Source organism: Glycine soja, chromosome 11 (genome assembly GCF_004193775.1).
Source record: "Glycine soja cultivar W05 chromosome 11, ASM419377v2, whole genome shotgun sequence".
In the NCBI taxonomy this organism is placed as follows: Eukaryota; Viridiplantae; Streptophyta; class Magnoliopsida; order Fabales; family Fabaceae; genus Glycine; species Glycine soja.
Window position 1 is genome coordinate 39,048,512 of NC_041012.1, and position 13,334 is coordinate 39,061,845.

At 26.6% G+C, this 13,334-nt stretch overlaps 1 protein-coding gene across 1 annotated transcript; it reads right to left on the reverse strand.

The window, feature by feature from the left end:
- Nucleotides 1-10,466: 10,466 nt before the first annotated feature.
- LOC114373273 (aspartic proteinase CDR1-like) lies at nt 10,467-11,851 on the reverse strand. Its single transcript, XM_028330774.1, has one exon. The coding sequence runs from the start codon at nt 11,849-11,851 to the stop codon at nt 10,532-10,534; it is 1,320 nt and encodes a 439-aa protein (XP_028186575.1). The 3' UTR covers nt 10,467-10,531.
- Nucleotides 11,852-13,334: the final 1,483 nt, after the last annotated feature.

Consider the following 13,334-nt stretch of genomic DNA (forward strand, 5'->3'; position numbering starts at 1 on the left):
AAAATGACTGAATTACGTTTCCAAATTTTTTTTTATTATCATTGTTCATTTTATTACTCTCTCAATAGAAGGATTAGTTTTTTTTTCTCCTAAAATTATATTGTGTTTCTTTGGTTATTTGCAAATAAACTATATATAGGTGAATTATTATTTGTTATAAATTATATTATATACAAACGTCATTGGTGAATTATTAATTGTTAATACATATAAAGGAAAAACAATAAAAGATTAATTTTGGTGAATTTTGAATTAGTAAATAATTAGCAAATTAGATTCAAATTATGAATATTGCTGATTATATGTATAATGAAACTCTACCATTATAGGCACAAATGATTTTGCAAATAATTAGGCTCAAGTTGCTTGATCTCAACGTAGTGTTAGTAATCTAAAGATGATTTCATTGGGGCATGCTCTCAATTAGAATCATTGCTCTAATGCATGCATATCTTCCTTTGATCTATTGTTTAATTACTTAGTGGTAGACAATTGTTCCAAACTTGAGTTGTCCGCTGATGGAAGTTTCCCATCAAATCTAAAAGGGGCGAATCTCTCAGATTCCTACAAATTGCCTCGATGAAAGGAGCTTTTAATTTGGAACTCATCCCTCTTTGGAAACCTTGGGTTTTGAAAAACTGGACGTGAGGTCTGCCCAAATCCATTTCAGATCTTATAATTTGGGGTAATTGTTGCTTGAACAACATTGCAAGAAAACAGATGGCGAAAACGGGAAAAGATTGCTCATATCATCAAAATCTCAAAATTTCAGTTTTGATTTTGATTCATTAATTATCATATTAAAACTTTTATATGGTTCTTTTTTACTATATTCTTTTTGAGGGATGTTGTTGAATTAACCAGAAAGAACATGAAAGAGTTGAAGTATGATTTTAATCTTATAGGTTATTTGATTTTGAACCTCTGACGATCTCATGAATTGGAATATCCTTGTAAGACAAGATAATCATGATGTGTTGTTGATAGTCTCATTTCAATGAACACTACTAAATAAATACTCTTCTACAACACTATTTTTAGGACGACTATATAGAACGTCTTGGAATAAGATATTTAAAATCGGTTTTAGTAAAACCATGTTAAATGCACCTTTCATTTTTTATATTTTTTATTGCCTCATGACTTATTGACTTTCTAAATTCTCTTTCTCATTCTTCAAAATGGAAAAGTAGGGTTTCTTCTTTGCCCTCAAAGACAAGGTGGTCCGCAGACTCTCCGCCTCCACCAACCCTATCCGAAACGTCTCTCCCAAAGGCTCTGACGCGTTGCGCCATCCTCTACTCATTCGCCAAGGAGCACGCGGGTCCTCAAATATGCAGATCGAAACGTTGTCAAGTTAGATAGCCATGTTCCCTCCAACGTGAAGAAGGTCTCCTTTTAGACCTGCTCCGTCGTCTCTGAAGTCCGTCGCAATTGTCAGATTTTTCATGGTGTGAAAATCTGACAATTGCATGTTCTCTTGGGCTTTTTTAAAAAAGTATTTTTATTGACATCACATGCATATAAAGTCTTAGGTGGAATTTGTATCATAAAACATGCATGTATATGAGAATGTAAATGATTGTGTGACTACGGTACAAATGTTTGCTAGTATGATGATATATTATTTTTACTTGTTTTAAATACTCAATATGTTATATGTGGTGAAATGTATCTCACTTCCTTATCTTTTTGTGTTGTTTGTGTATGGGCTTATTGTCATTTGTAGGATGAGATTTAGTACCATAGTGATGATAAATCTTGAGGAGGAACTTAGACTTTAATTTAAAATCAATTTATTTTATATTTTCTTATGATATGTAATGTTCTTATAGGTTGTGACATCAGGATTAAACCTATGTTTATTTTTCTCTTTAAATTTATGATTTTAATTGTAATAATTTTAGTTATGTATTTGAAATGGCCTTTGGAGAGCAAATACATTTTTATTTTTTATTATCTATTTATGCGTTGACTACAAAGACATTAAAGTCATGCATTGTCTTTTACTTTATAAGAATTTTTTTTTTAAATCTTAAATATTATATTTCACTTGTTGTATTTGTATAAATAGATTTATGTGGGGTAAATGGTGTCACAATGATAGTAGTGGGACAACAAAAGTGTCACTTTTTAAACTAAAAATCAAATTCATAAAAAAATAATTCTTGATTTTGAAATAAGGGTAAAATTGTTTTAAAAATAATTTAAAAGTCATTTTATCTCTATTTTTTCCAAACATGTTTTGTTTTTAAATTGGATTTGAAAACCAAAAATAAAAATCCGCAATCGCTGAAATGGGCTATAATGTCATTAGTTTTTATAACTTTTTTTACTTCAATATTTATCCTCTCAAACCAAAAATAAAAATTAAGTGAGATTACATTTAAATTTTATATTTATTACATTTTTCAATAATACATGAAGGATCTAATAAATTAAAATTTTGAATCCAATTGTTTTTTTTTTCATTGGATATAATAATAATCTATTTGTAGTAAATAAATTTCATGTTTTTTTTCTTCATAAATTATGTGTGCATGTATGTAAATAATATTAATTTACATTTAATTTTCTATTTTAGTCTTAGTTTTAAAAAATTTATATATATATATATATATATATATATATATATATATATATATATATATATATATTCATTCTTTAGAACAACAAAATAGAAGTCAAATTTTATCGAGTATCTGAATTAATTAAATAACACCAAAAATAGATAGAATTAACTGATATGTTCTATTCTATATTATTCATATTTTAAAATTAATGGTGAATGTTGAAAAAATAGGTTGGTTATCGATATGGAAAGTTTCAAATCCAACTGATATGGACTTAAATATATTGATTAGACTATTGCGTTTGGTAAGATACTGGAGGACCTTATTAATTCCTTTGACTAGATTCTAAGCTATTTTGAACATAACAGAGAATTGTAAATTCCAAAAAATTAATCCCATTATATTTCATAATTTTCTAACTTCAAATTTATCCTCTCAAACCACAACAAAGATTAAGTAAGGTTGTATTTGAATTTTATATTTATTACATTTTCAATAATATATACATGAAGGATGTAATAAATCAAAATTTATAATCCAATTCTTTTTTTCATTGTATATAAGAATCCATTTGCAGTAAATAAAATTCATGTTTTTTTCATAATATATAAACACAATGAATAAAAATATTAGATTAAATTAATTAATGTATAATAAAAATAAATTTAAATAATCTTAGAATTATATTAATATTAATTTCATTTTGTAACTTTCAAATTACTTTTATAAATTGTAAGAATTTAAAATAATTAAGGATTTTTTATAAAAAAAAATAGTAAATTTTAAATAGTTAATAATATTTTATTCATAATTTTAATAAAGAATGTAAATTAGGAGATAAATTATTAGTATGTTTATATATTAATTTTCTTTTAATTTTTTTCTTTTGATTTGTCTTTTAAGGTTATTTTCTAGAAACCGATAAATATAATAAATTTTCTTGATTCTAATAAAATATGTGTGGAGTTTTTATTTCCCGCCTTTTTCTTTCCATTTCATAATAAATGTACGTGTAAATTAATTAAAGACAAGAAAATGAATAAACGTGTAATTGATAAAATAATATTTAATGTGAACTTGAACTTTACACACGATAAACAAATAAAAATAAAAATTCTCCAAAAATCTGACAATTAAAAACCTGACATTTATTTGGCCCAACATGGAAACCCATGAGTGAAAATTATTTAATTAACAAATTAAATAAAAAGGGAATGCGTTTTTGGATGCCCAATAAGGGATTAAGTAGTTAGGTAAACCTTAGGTCACCCTCAACTCACTTTCGAGACCTAAAGAGAAGCAAAGGAAAAATGAAAGGAGAAGAGGACAACGGGTGTTGAGGCAAGGAAAAAGAAGGATTCAAACTCATGCTTAGCAAATCCTAGGCAAATCCAAGGTGAGTGCAGCCACTAACATGTTTTTCCGACCCCATTAATTGTATTGTTTCCTTTGAATTCTTCCCCTGCATGTTTTTCCTTTTCTTCCATGCATGCTTTGATTCATCTTTTTCATCTGCGTCATATATGTTATGATAGGGTTTAAAAAGAGGGTTTTGTATTAATGTATGACTAATAAGTTTGTATGGGTGTTTTGTTGATGGTGAACTCTAATAAACATTTTGACATATATCATACAACTCATATACAAATATATTTATTAGACTTCACCATCAACAAAACCTTAACACATAACTCATTAGTTATATATTAATACAAAAAAAAAAAAAAAAACCTTATCACAACATACTTATACAACATAGATGAAGAACATGAATCAAAACATACATGGCAGAATTAGAAAAACATACTAGGGGTGAAGTAGAAGGAATCAATACAATTATGGGTAGGAAAAAACTTGTAATGGGTTGCACTAAACCTTGGATTTGCCTACGATATGCTAAACATGACTTTGGATCCTTCTTCTTTTTCCCTACCTCTCTATGCCTTTCCTGCCACTCTCCTGCTTCACATTTCCTAATTTAAGTGAAAGTTAGGTGAGTGTGACTTAGCATTTACATAACATAACCACTTATTGAGCTCCCAACAACCCATCTCCTTTTTTATATTTAGTCTCTCTCATAAATTTCTCACCCATGGGTTACTCCGTTGGGCCCAAATTTAGTTAACACCCAATAAAAGTACTACTATATCCGTTAGCATCAATCTATTATTTAATTCAACATTCCATTGTTTTAGGTTAAGAGATCAACCCATTTGTTAGGCCTTAATAGCCATTTCTAAGCCCTTCCTTGTCTAAGCTTTTTTCTCTACAAGGTGGAGTATAGTTATTTAATTTTCTAGTTACATTTTTTTGGGGGATGTACACTAATTGGTGATGTGTGGGATGGGGGTGGGTGACAGGTGGTCTTTTATTATCTTAATTCAATATTGGGCTCTAATTACCCCTCCATTTAACCTTGTAGCCCATCTCCTAAATAGATGCAAGAAAAACTTTTTTCCCCAATAATCCCACTATTTTGTTCATTCTATATAATATAAAATTTAAGATAAATTGTATAGCATTTTATATTTTACCTATTCATTTAACTATTTGCAGAATATAAAATTCATGCTTGAGATTTGATGCATAAAATAAAAATACAATGAGTGAAACATAATTAGATTAAATTAATGTGTAACATATAATTAAATGATAAATATTTTATAGTTATATTAATTATAATTTTAACTTTGAACATTAAAATGATTTTATGAAATATAAGAATATTAGAAACAAGAATGTTTTAATATATAGTTAAATTTCAAACAATTCATAATAGTTTTTCCAAAATATTATTTAATGATACAAATTAAGAGATAAAATATTATATATTAATATAGACTTAATTTATATAATTTTTAATTTTCAAATAAATTAGTATAGGTGAATGTTGAAAGAATAAGTTTCCGATATAGAAAGTTTTTTATATTAAAAATTTAATAAATATAAAATCCAAATATTAATTTATTTAGACACAATGTATTTGTCCTAGAGACTTTAGTTATATTCTCTTTGGATTTTGAATTTTTTTTAAACGTTTAATTCGCCAGATCTTCAGCACATGTCATCTACTTAATTTGATAAGTCTTTGGTTACTTAAATACAATTTTATAATTTTATAAGGCAGAAGTAACTGATTCTATATTGAGAAGTAATCTTTCATGATTAGTTTTTATATACATATTTTGTTCATCTTGTGCTTTTTCAGTCATGGATAGGAATTTTGAACACAAACACGATCCGAGTCTGGTGCACTCGGTGGAGGACAACGGAGTATATTATCTTCTACAAAGGGAGGGAAGCAACTGGGATACGAATTTAAAATGGGAAGACATTACTTCTCTGGGAAAACAACAAAGCTTGGGAATGGTATGCAAATATAATGTCTTGAAATTTTAGACAGAATTTTTTAAATTTCTTAAATATTTTTGTTGCATACAGCATGCCCCTTACAAAGTCTTCAATTCCTTTTCAGAGAAATTGTTGCTTGTTTTTCATTGTTAATCTTGTTTCATACTCTAACAAAAATAATGCAGTAGTGCAACTAGTGTGGATCTTGAAGAACACCTATACGGGCTTGCAAAAGATATGGGAATCACGGTTGTTAGTTCCTCACAAGTAAGTTGATTATATATGTATATTGGAAAAAAATACTGTCGAGGTAAATTTAGTGAATTAAGAGTACTTCACTAATTGGTTGTTTTGATCTTGATTGTCTCATTTCCTTCCTAGTACTGTAAACTTATTTAATTTCTTTAGTGTTATATAATATATATATATATATATATATATATATATATATATATATATATATATATATATATTAATATGTTATAATATGTTAGTAACAAATTTTGTCAAACTTTTTTAAATTTATATTTTTCTAACACATTTTTATTAATAGTTAAAATTTATTGAAAATTTCATCCAATTGTTTTTTTATTAAGAACTATAAAATTACATAAGTTTCACTTCTTGTATAGTAATATTTTTTGTGATTTTATAAATTTCAAAATTAAATTTCTAAAAATATAATTAACAATAAATAATATATTTAAAAAGTTATGAAAATTGTTTTATTGTATGCTTTCTCCGTTGCATATACTATTTTATTAAAAAAAGTTATACTATTTTAATAAATTACAAACATTTCTTCTTATTTTTACCACATACATGAAGACAAGAGTTTAATAGTTAAGCTTAGAAAATGAGATGAATTTTCAGCCTCACAAAGGTCTTCTATTATTTCAGCTTTGATATAACCTGAATTTTCAGTTTATTTTCAACTTGATGCTAGATTTTGATGTATGTAGATTCGCGTAATTTCCCCATGTTAAGAGAAATCAAGGAAGAAACTTCTGTTAATTTGGCTTGCAAGGTAATTAGTCATATGTTCAAAGTGAGTTGATACAAATTCTCTTAAGCCAGAACCCCTAGTTTATGCAAATAAGATGGTATGAAAGTGGAATATCAATATTTTATGTATGTGTTATGTTCCTAGCCATTAATTATTCATCATATTTCCTTATTAGGAGGTTAAAGATGTATTCAAGGCATTCTTGGAGTCTGCAAATGTTGGATCTAACTGGACTTGGGATCGGGTAGGGTAATTTCATGGGCACATTTTAATGTCACTTATCTATATATACAAGTTGATGCGTTTAAATGCTTCTCTCATTTATATGTTTTGGCTGACATCAACATTTCTAAGCTTCAGTCCATGCGTTATGGTAACATATTTAATTTAATAAAGTTTTATGGTTCTGAAATCTCTAAATTATTATTTCAGAATGTTGGCATAATTGGTAGTCATTTATGTATATGGAGGCAGAATGAGAAAAAAAGCATTTCCTTAACTGAAGCTAAATTTGTAAATTAAACGAATCGATTAGAACTTTTTTCATTAATTTTTTTTTAAAATAAATTCTAAGATGGTTATTAAAAAAATTATTTTAAAAAGTATATTTTTTAAGATTATTTTGGAAAGAATTATCTTAAAATTATCAATATTTCTTATTTTCTTTTAAAAAATTTTAAGACGATTTTTAGTTTAGAACTATTATAGAAAAACACATTTTTAAGATTTTTTCTAAACGATTGTGAAAAATCTTGATTTTTCACAATGTTACATTTCAAGATGACTCAAAATCGTTATAAAAAATTTATTTCGACCATCGTAGAATGGTCTTTCTGCACTAGTGAATATATTCTCCCCATTCCTTTGATTCTTAATTTTTTATATTTTTTAAATTTTTAAATAAATTAGTATTTCTTTTCTTATGAAATAAATTAAATTAAAAAGAGTTGAGTCAAATTTAATTGAGTATATCAATTAAATTGCACAAAATAGATAAAAAAAAATAATATGTTATTACATTGTATTCTATTATATTTCATTCATATTTTTAAATATATTTATTTTCCATTCTTTACACATATCCCTTGATATAGACGACATAGCATGTAGATCAATGATGTAAAGTTTAAGTTTAACTAGAGATCTTAGGTTTAAGTTTTAGAGATATAATTTCATTAAATATTTAGAGGAAAAATTTTATCATATGTAATAGTCTTGAAAGGCTCAATAGAATTGTTTTTCATGCATGATACTTGTGATCTAGACTAAAAAACTTAAAGGTGAATGTTGAAAGAATAAGTTTAGGATACCGAAAGTTTTCAATATTCAAAAATATAAAAAATATAAAATCCAAAAATTAATTTATTTAGACACACATATTCAATTATTATATAATGCAAAAATTAATTTACTTCAATATTTATCCTATCATAAAAAAATATTAAGTAAAAATTGAATTTGAATTTTATATTTACTATATTTTTCAATGATACATGCAAGATGTAATAAATTAAAATTTCCAATCTCACTAATTTATTCATTCTTTATAATAATCTAATATTTAAAATTTCCTAGAAATTGCATAACCTTTGTGGTTTTAATTATTCATTTAATTAATTGCAATTAATAAAATTCATGTTTTTTTGTGTGCATAAAATATAAATACAATGAATGAAAAATATTAGATTAAATTAATTGTAAACATATAAAATAAAATTAAAAAATATTAATTAAGGATAGAAATTAAGACATAAGAGGGTGAGTCACGATCTAAGATCAAGTTGATGGATGTAATTGATGGACAACAAGTGAATATTCCTGGAAGACCTCATAGATTCATTTGACTTTGACTAGATTCTAAGCTAATTTGACCAAAACATGGAATTACAAGATCCAAAAATTAGTGTCATTAGCTTTTGTAATTTTTTTTACTTCAATATTTATCCTCTCAAACCAAAATAAAGATTAAGTAAGATTGCAATTGAATTTTATATTTAATATACTTTTCAATAATACTTGAAGGATGTAATAAATTAAAATTTCCAATATAATTGTTTTTTTTCATTTTATATAACAATTTATATATAGTAAATAAAATTCATGTTTTTCCCATTAAATATAAATACAATGAATAAAAAAGATTAGATTAAATTAATAGTAAACGTAAAATAAAATTATAAATAATATTAGAATTATACTAATATCAATTTTATTTTGTAAATTTAAAAGGACTTTCATGAAACTTAAGAATTTAAAACAAGGATTTTTTTAAAAGTATATTTAAATTTTAAATAATCAATAGTATTTTATTCATGATTTTAATAAAGAATAGAAATTAGGAGATAAATTATTAGTATGTTTATGTATTAAGTTACATTTTTTTAATTTCAAACTTTAAACTAAATTGATTTCTCTTTCCTTAAAAAAATATTCGGTTGACTATCTCACTACTAAAATAGATAAAATTAAATAATAATTTATATTCTATTTTATTCATATTTCCAAATTAAAGGTGAATGCTGAACAAATCGTTATCAATATTGAAAGTTTAAAATTCATGTTGTTTTCTTTAAATTCAATTGATATGGACCTAAAATTTGATGACTGCTCTAAATGTTCAAAACTAAAAAAAACGGAAGAACAAAATCCAAAGATTTATTTCTTTACACATACCTATGATTACATAAGACAAAAACTATTTTCTTCATATTCTTATGGAATTACATAGTTCAATTCTAATTTTAAAATTGTATTATTATGGAATAACAAAATTCAAAGTTTTATTTTTTTTACACATGCCCATGATACGTAATACAAAAAATATTTTCTTCATATTTTTATAGAATTAAATAATCAAATACTAATTTTAAAATTGTATTCTTACGGAAGAATAAAATCCAAAGTTTTATTTTTTTTACACATGCCTGTGATATTGCATAATCCAAAAATTAATTTCTTTATATTTCTATGCAATTACATAATTAAATACTAATTTAAAATTTTGTATATTATCCAACACTAAGCCTCCCTAAACTTTATCTCTTTTACAAATAAACACCATAAACTTTAATTTTATCATATATTCGCTTCAATTTGATAACTTTTCTTATTATTAAACATTATTTCCTTTAATTTCATTTAAAATGCTAATTGAAATATTTTTTTATTGAAGCCTACATAAATGATACATTATTGAGTAATTGTTCACAATCAAAATGCTATTGATTTGAAAATAAAATAAACAATGATTAGTGTGGTGACAAATTCTTGCGGTAAATTATGCCAAATGACAAACAGTTTAGGGTAGTGCTTTTAAGCATATCTGGGTATTATCGTGATTCGTGACATGTATAGCAAATGAAGACTTTAGGTAGAATTTTTTTAGTGCAGATTTTAAGTTCAGGTTGATTAAAATCTTTATTAGTTAGCATATTAATTTAGGTAGGATTAAGGTTAGAATAGGAATTAAAACAAAAACTATTAAATAATTGAGAGAATAAAAACATTTAATTGTTAATTATTAAATATTGGGAGAATAGAATGAATAATGATAATGGGGGTTGTCTGATTTTATTGGACCCAAACAAGAGGCCATAGGCAATCACCCCTTGGTACAATCTGTGGGCTTAAAGGAGACAGTTTTCTTTACGAGGTCATAGCCAACCAAGAGGTTTTGTTGTGCCAAGTTCCCAAAGATGGCACCAATTTTACTTGAAATGAAAGCAAAACATACTACTCCCTTTTCCACCGGAACAAAGGTGCTGATAGGATTCAACTCAACATCTGCACCTTTAAAATGTGCTGTGATGACTGGTAAATCCAGTTCATCTGATGTAGTTTTGTAGCATAGGCTCAAGAGTTTACTTGGATCCCTAGCACGCTCTAATTTAATTACATCTGATACTGCTGATTCCAAATTCAAGTAATCTTCCTGTGGCAAAAGCGTGAGTGTTGTACCAGAGTCAATTATAATGTTTCCATCTCCACTACCAGATCCAGAAGAGGAGGAGCCTGAAAACTCTATTCTATTGTCTCCCACACTGAATGCTTCCAAGGTTAGGAAATAAAATACTTGTCCATTTAATGGGTCTAGAGGGGTTGAGACAGTTCCACGCCCAGAAACCACAGCAGCATCTCCAAAATTGAGTTTGCTAGATGAGTTAGATTCTGAAAATATTGGTGCCAAACAATAGGAAAATTTTCCACCAATTGAAGAACTCAATTGAGATATAAGAGACACGGGTCCTCCTCCAAGGCCAACTATGCCAGAGCCTTCCTCTTGAAAGGTCCCCCCATTGTTGTGCCCGCATCCTATCACGGTTTTAGGAAAATGGACAGAAGAACCGTCAGTGGACCCTAAAGTTAGGGTTTCCACGCTAAGATCTCCATCTGAGTGTGAACCATCACCATAGTCAATACTATATTCACACACATTGTCCGAAGAGCAAGCGGTATTACGCAAAGATTCACACGTATTAGAAGAGCAAGGTAGGGTTTTGTAGGTTTTCGATTTTGAAGGATCGAATATTGGAGTGGTTTGCTTGTAACAGTCTTCACAGGGTTCACATTGCAGCCAAAGAATGTCACTACCTGTGTCAACAATACCCAATACTTGGAATGGTGGGCTTCCAACTGAATATCTCATTAGGTATTCACCTTGACTTGCTACTACAGTCGATTCGGCTGAATCTGTGCTCACAAAAGCTTTCTTGAAATGATTCCCACGGTTGATCGAACGACGCACAGCATTCGCAACTCGTTGGAACGGAGTTTCTGTTGGACGATACAATGGTGATCTTGACGAGTCGCGGTGGATCATTTCCACACTAAAGCCACCATCATTGGCCTTCAAGAATGAGATGTTGTATAAACACCACAATAAAACCAGAGCAAGAGAGCAATAACGTGTAATCATTGCCATCACTAAGATGCACAAAACTAAATACACAACCTCTCAGATTATTTAGAATTGTAACTGCTTGTGAATTCTTACTGCATGCCTTTTTATAAGATTCTAGAGATTGTGGCATTTATGAATGAGTATGGCCTGAAATGCAGTACTAGTTCATTATGCCCTTACCACACACATATAATTAAAATCTTGCGATTTTTAAATTAGTATTTAATTATGTAATTCCATAACAATATATAGAGAATAATTTTTGGATTATGTAATATCATAGGCATGTGTAAAACAATAAAACTTTGGATTTTTTTCTTCCATAAGAATACAATTTTAAAATTAGTATTTAATTATTTGATTCCATAAGAATATGAAGAAAATAATTCTTGTATCACGTAATATCATGGGTATGTGTAAAAAAATAAAACTTTGGATTTTGTTGTTCCATAAGAATACAATTTTAAAACTAGAATTTAATTATGTAATTCCATAAGAATATGAAGAAAATATTTTTTGTATCATGCAATCATAGGTATGTGTAAAGAAATAAATCTTTGGATTTTGTTCTTCCATTTTTTTAATTTTTAACATTTAGAGCAGCCATCAAATTTTAGGTTCATATCAACTGAATTTAAAGAAACAAACATGAATTTCAATATTCATAACTATTTGTTCAGCATTCACCTTTAATTTGGAAATATGAATAAAATAGAATAGAAATTATTATTTGATTTTATCTATTTTGGTGTGATTTAATTGAGATATTAAACCAAATTGACTTATCCTATTATTTTTTTTAAGGAAAGAGAAATCAATTTAGTTTAAAGTTTGAAATAAAAAAAATAAAAATTAAATGCAACTTAATATATAAACATACTAAAACAAAAAAAATTGCAATTCCATGTTTTGGTCAAATTAGCTTAGAATCTAGTCAAAGTCAAACGAATTTATGAATTCCTCCAAGAATATTCACTTGTTGCCCATCAACTATATCCATCTACTTGGTCTTAGAGCCTGACTCACCCTCCTCTGACCTAATTTCTATCCTTAATTAATATTTTCTAATTTTATTTTATATTTTTACTATTAACTTAATCTAATATTTTTCATTCACAGTATTTATATGTTTTGCACGCAAAAAACATGAATTTTATTAATTACAATTAATAAATGAATAATTAAAACCTCGAAGGTTATGCAATTTCTAGGAAATTTTAAATATTAGATTATTATAAAGAATAAATAAATGAATAGGATTGGAAAATTTAATTTATTACATCCTGCATGTATTATTGAAAATTATAAAAAAATATAAAATTAAAATTCAATCTTACTTAATATTTATTTTTGTCAGAGAGGATAAATATTGAAGTAAATTAATTTTTACATTATATAATAATTTAATATGTGTGTCTAAATAAATTAATTCTTGGATTTTATATTTATTATATTTTTCAATATCGAAAACTTTCTGTATCGTAAACTTATTCTTTCAACATTC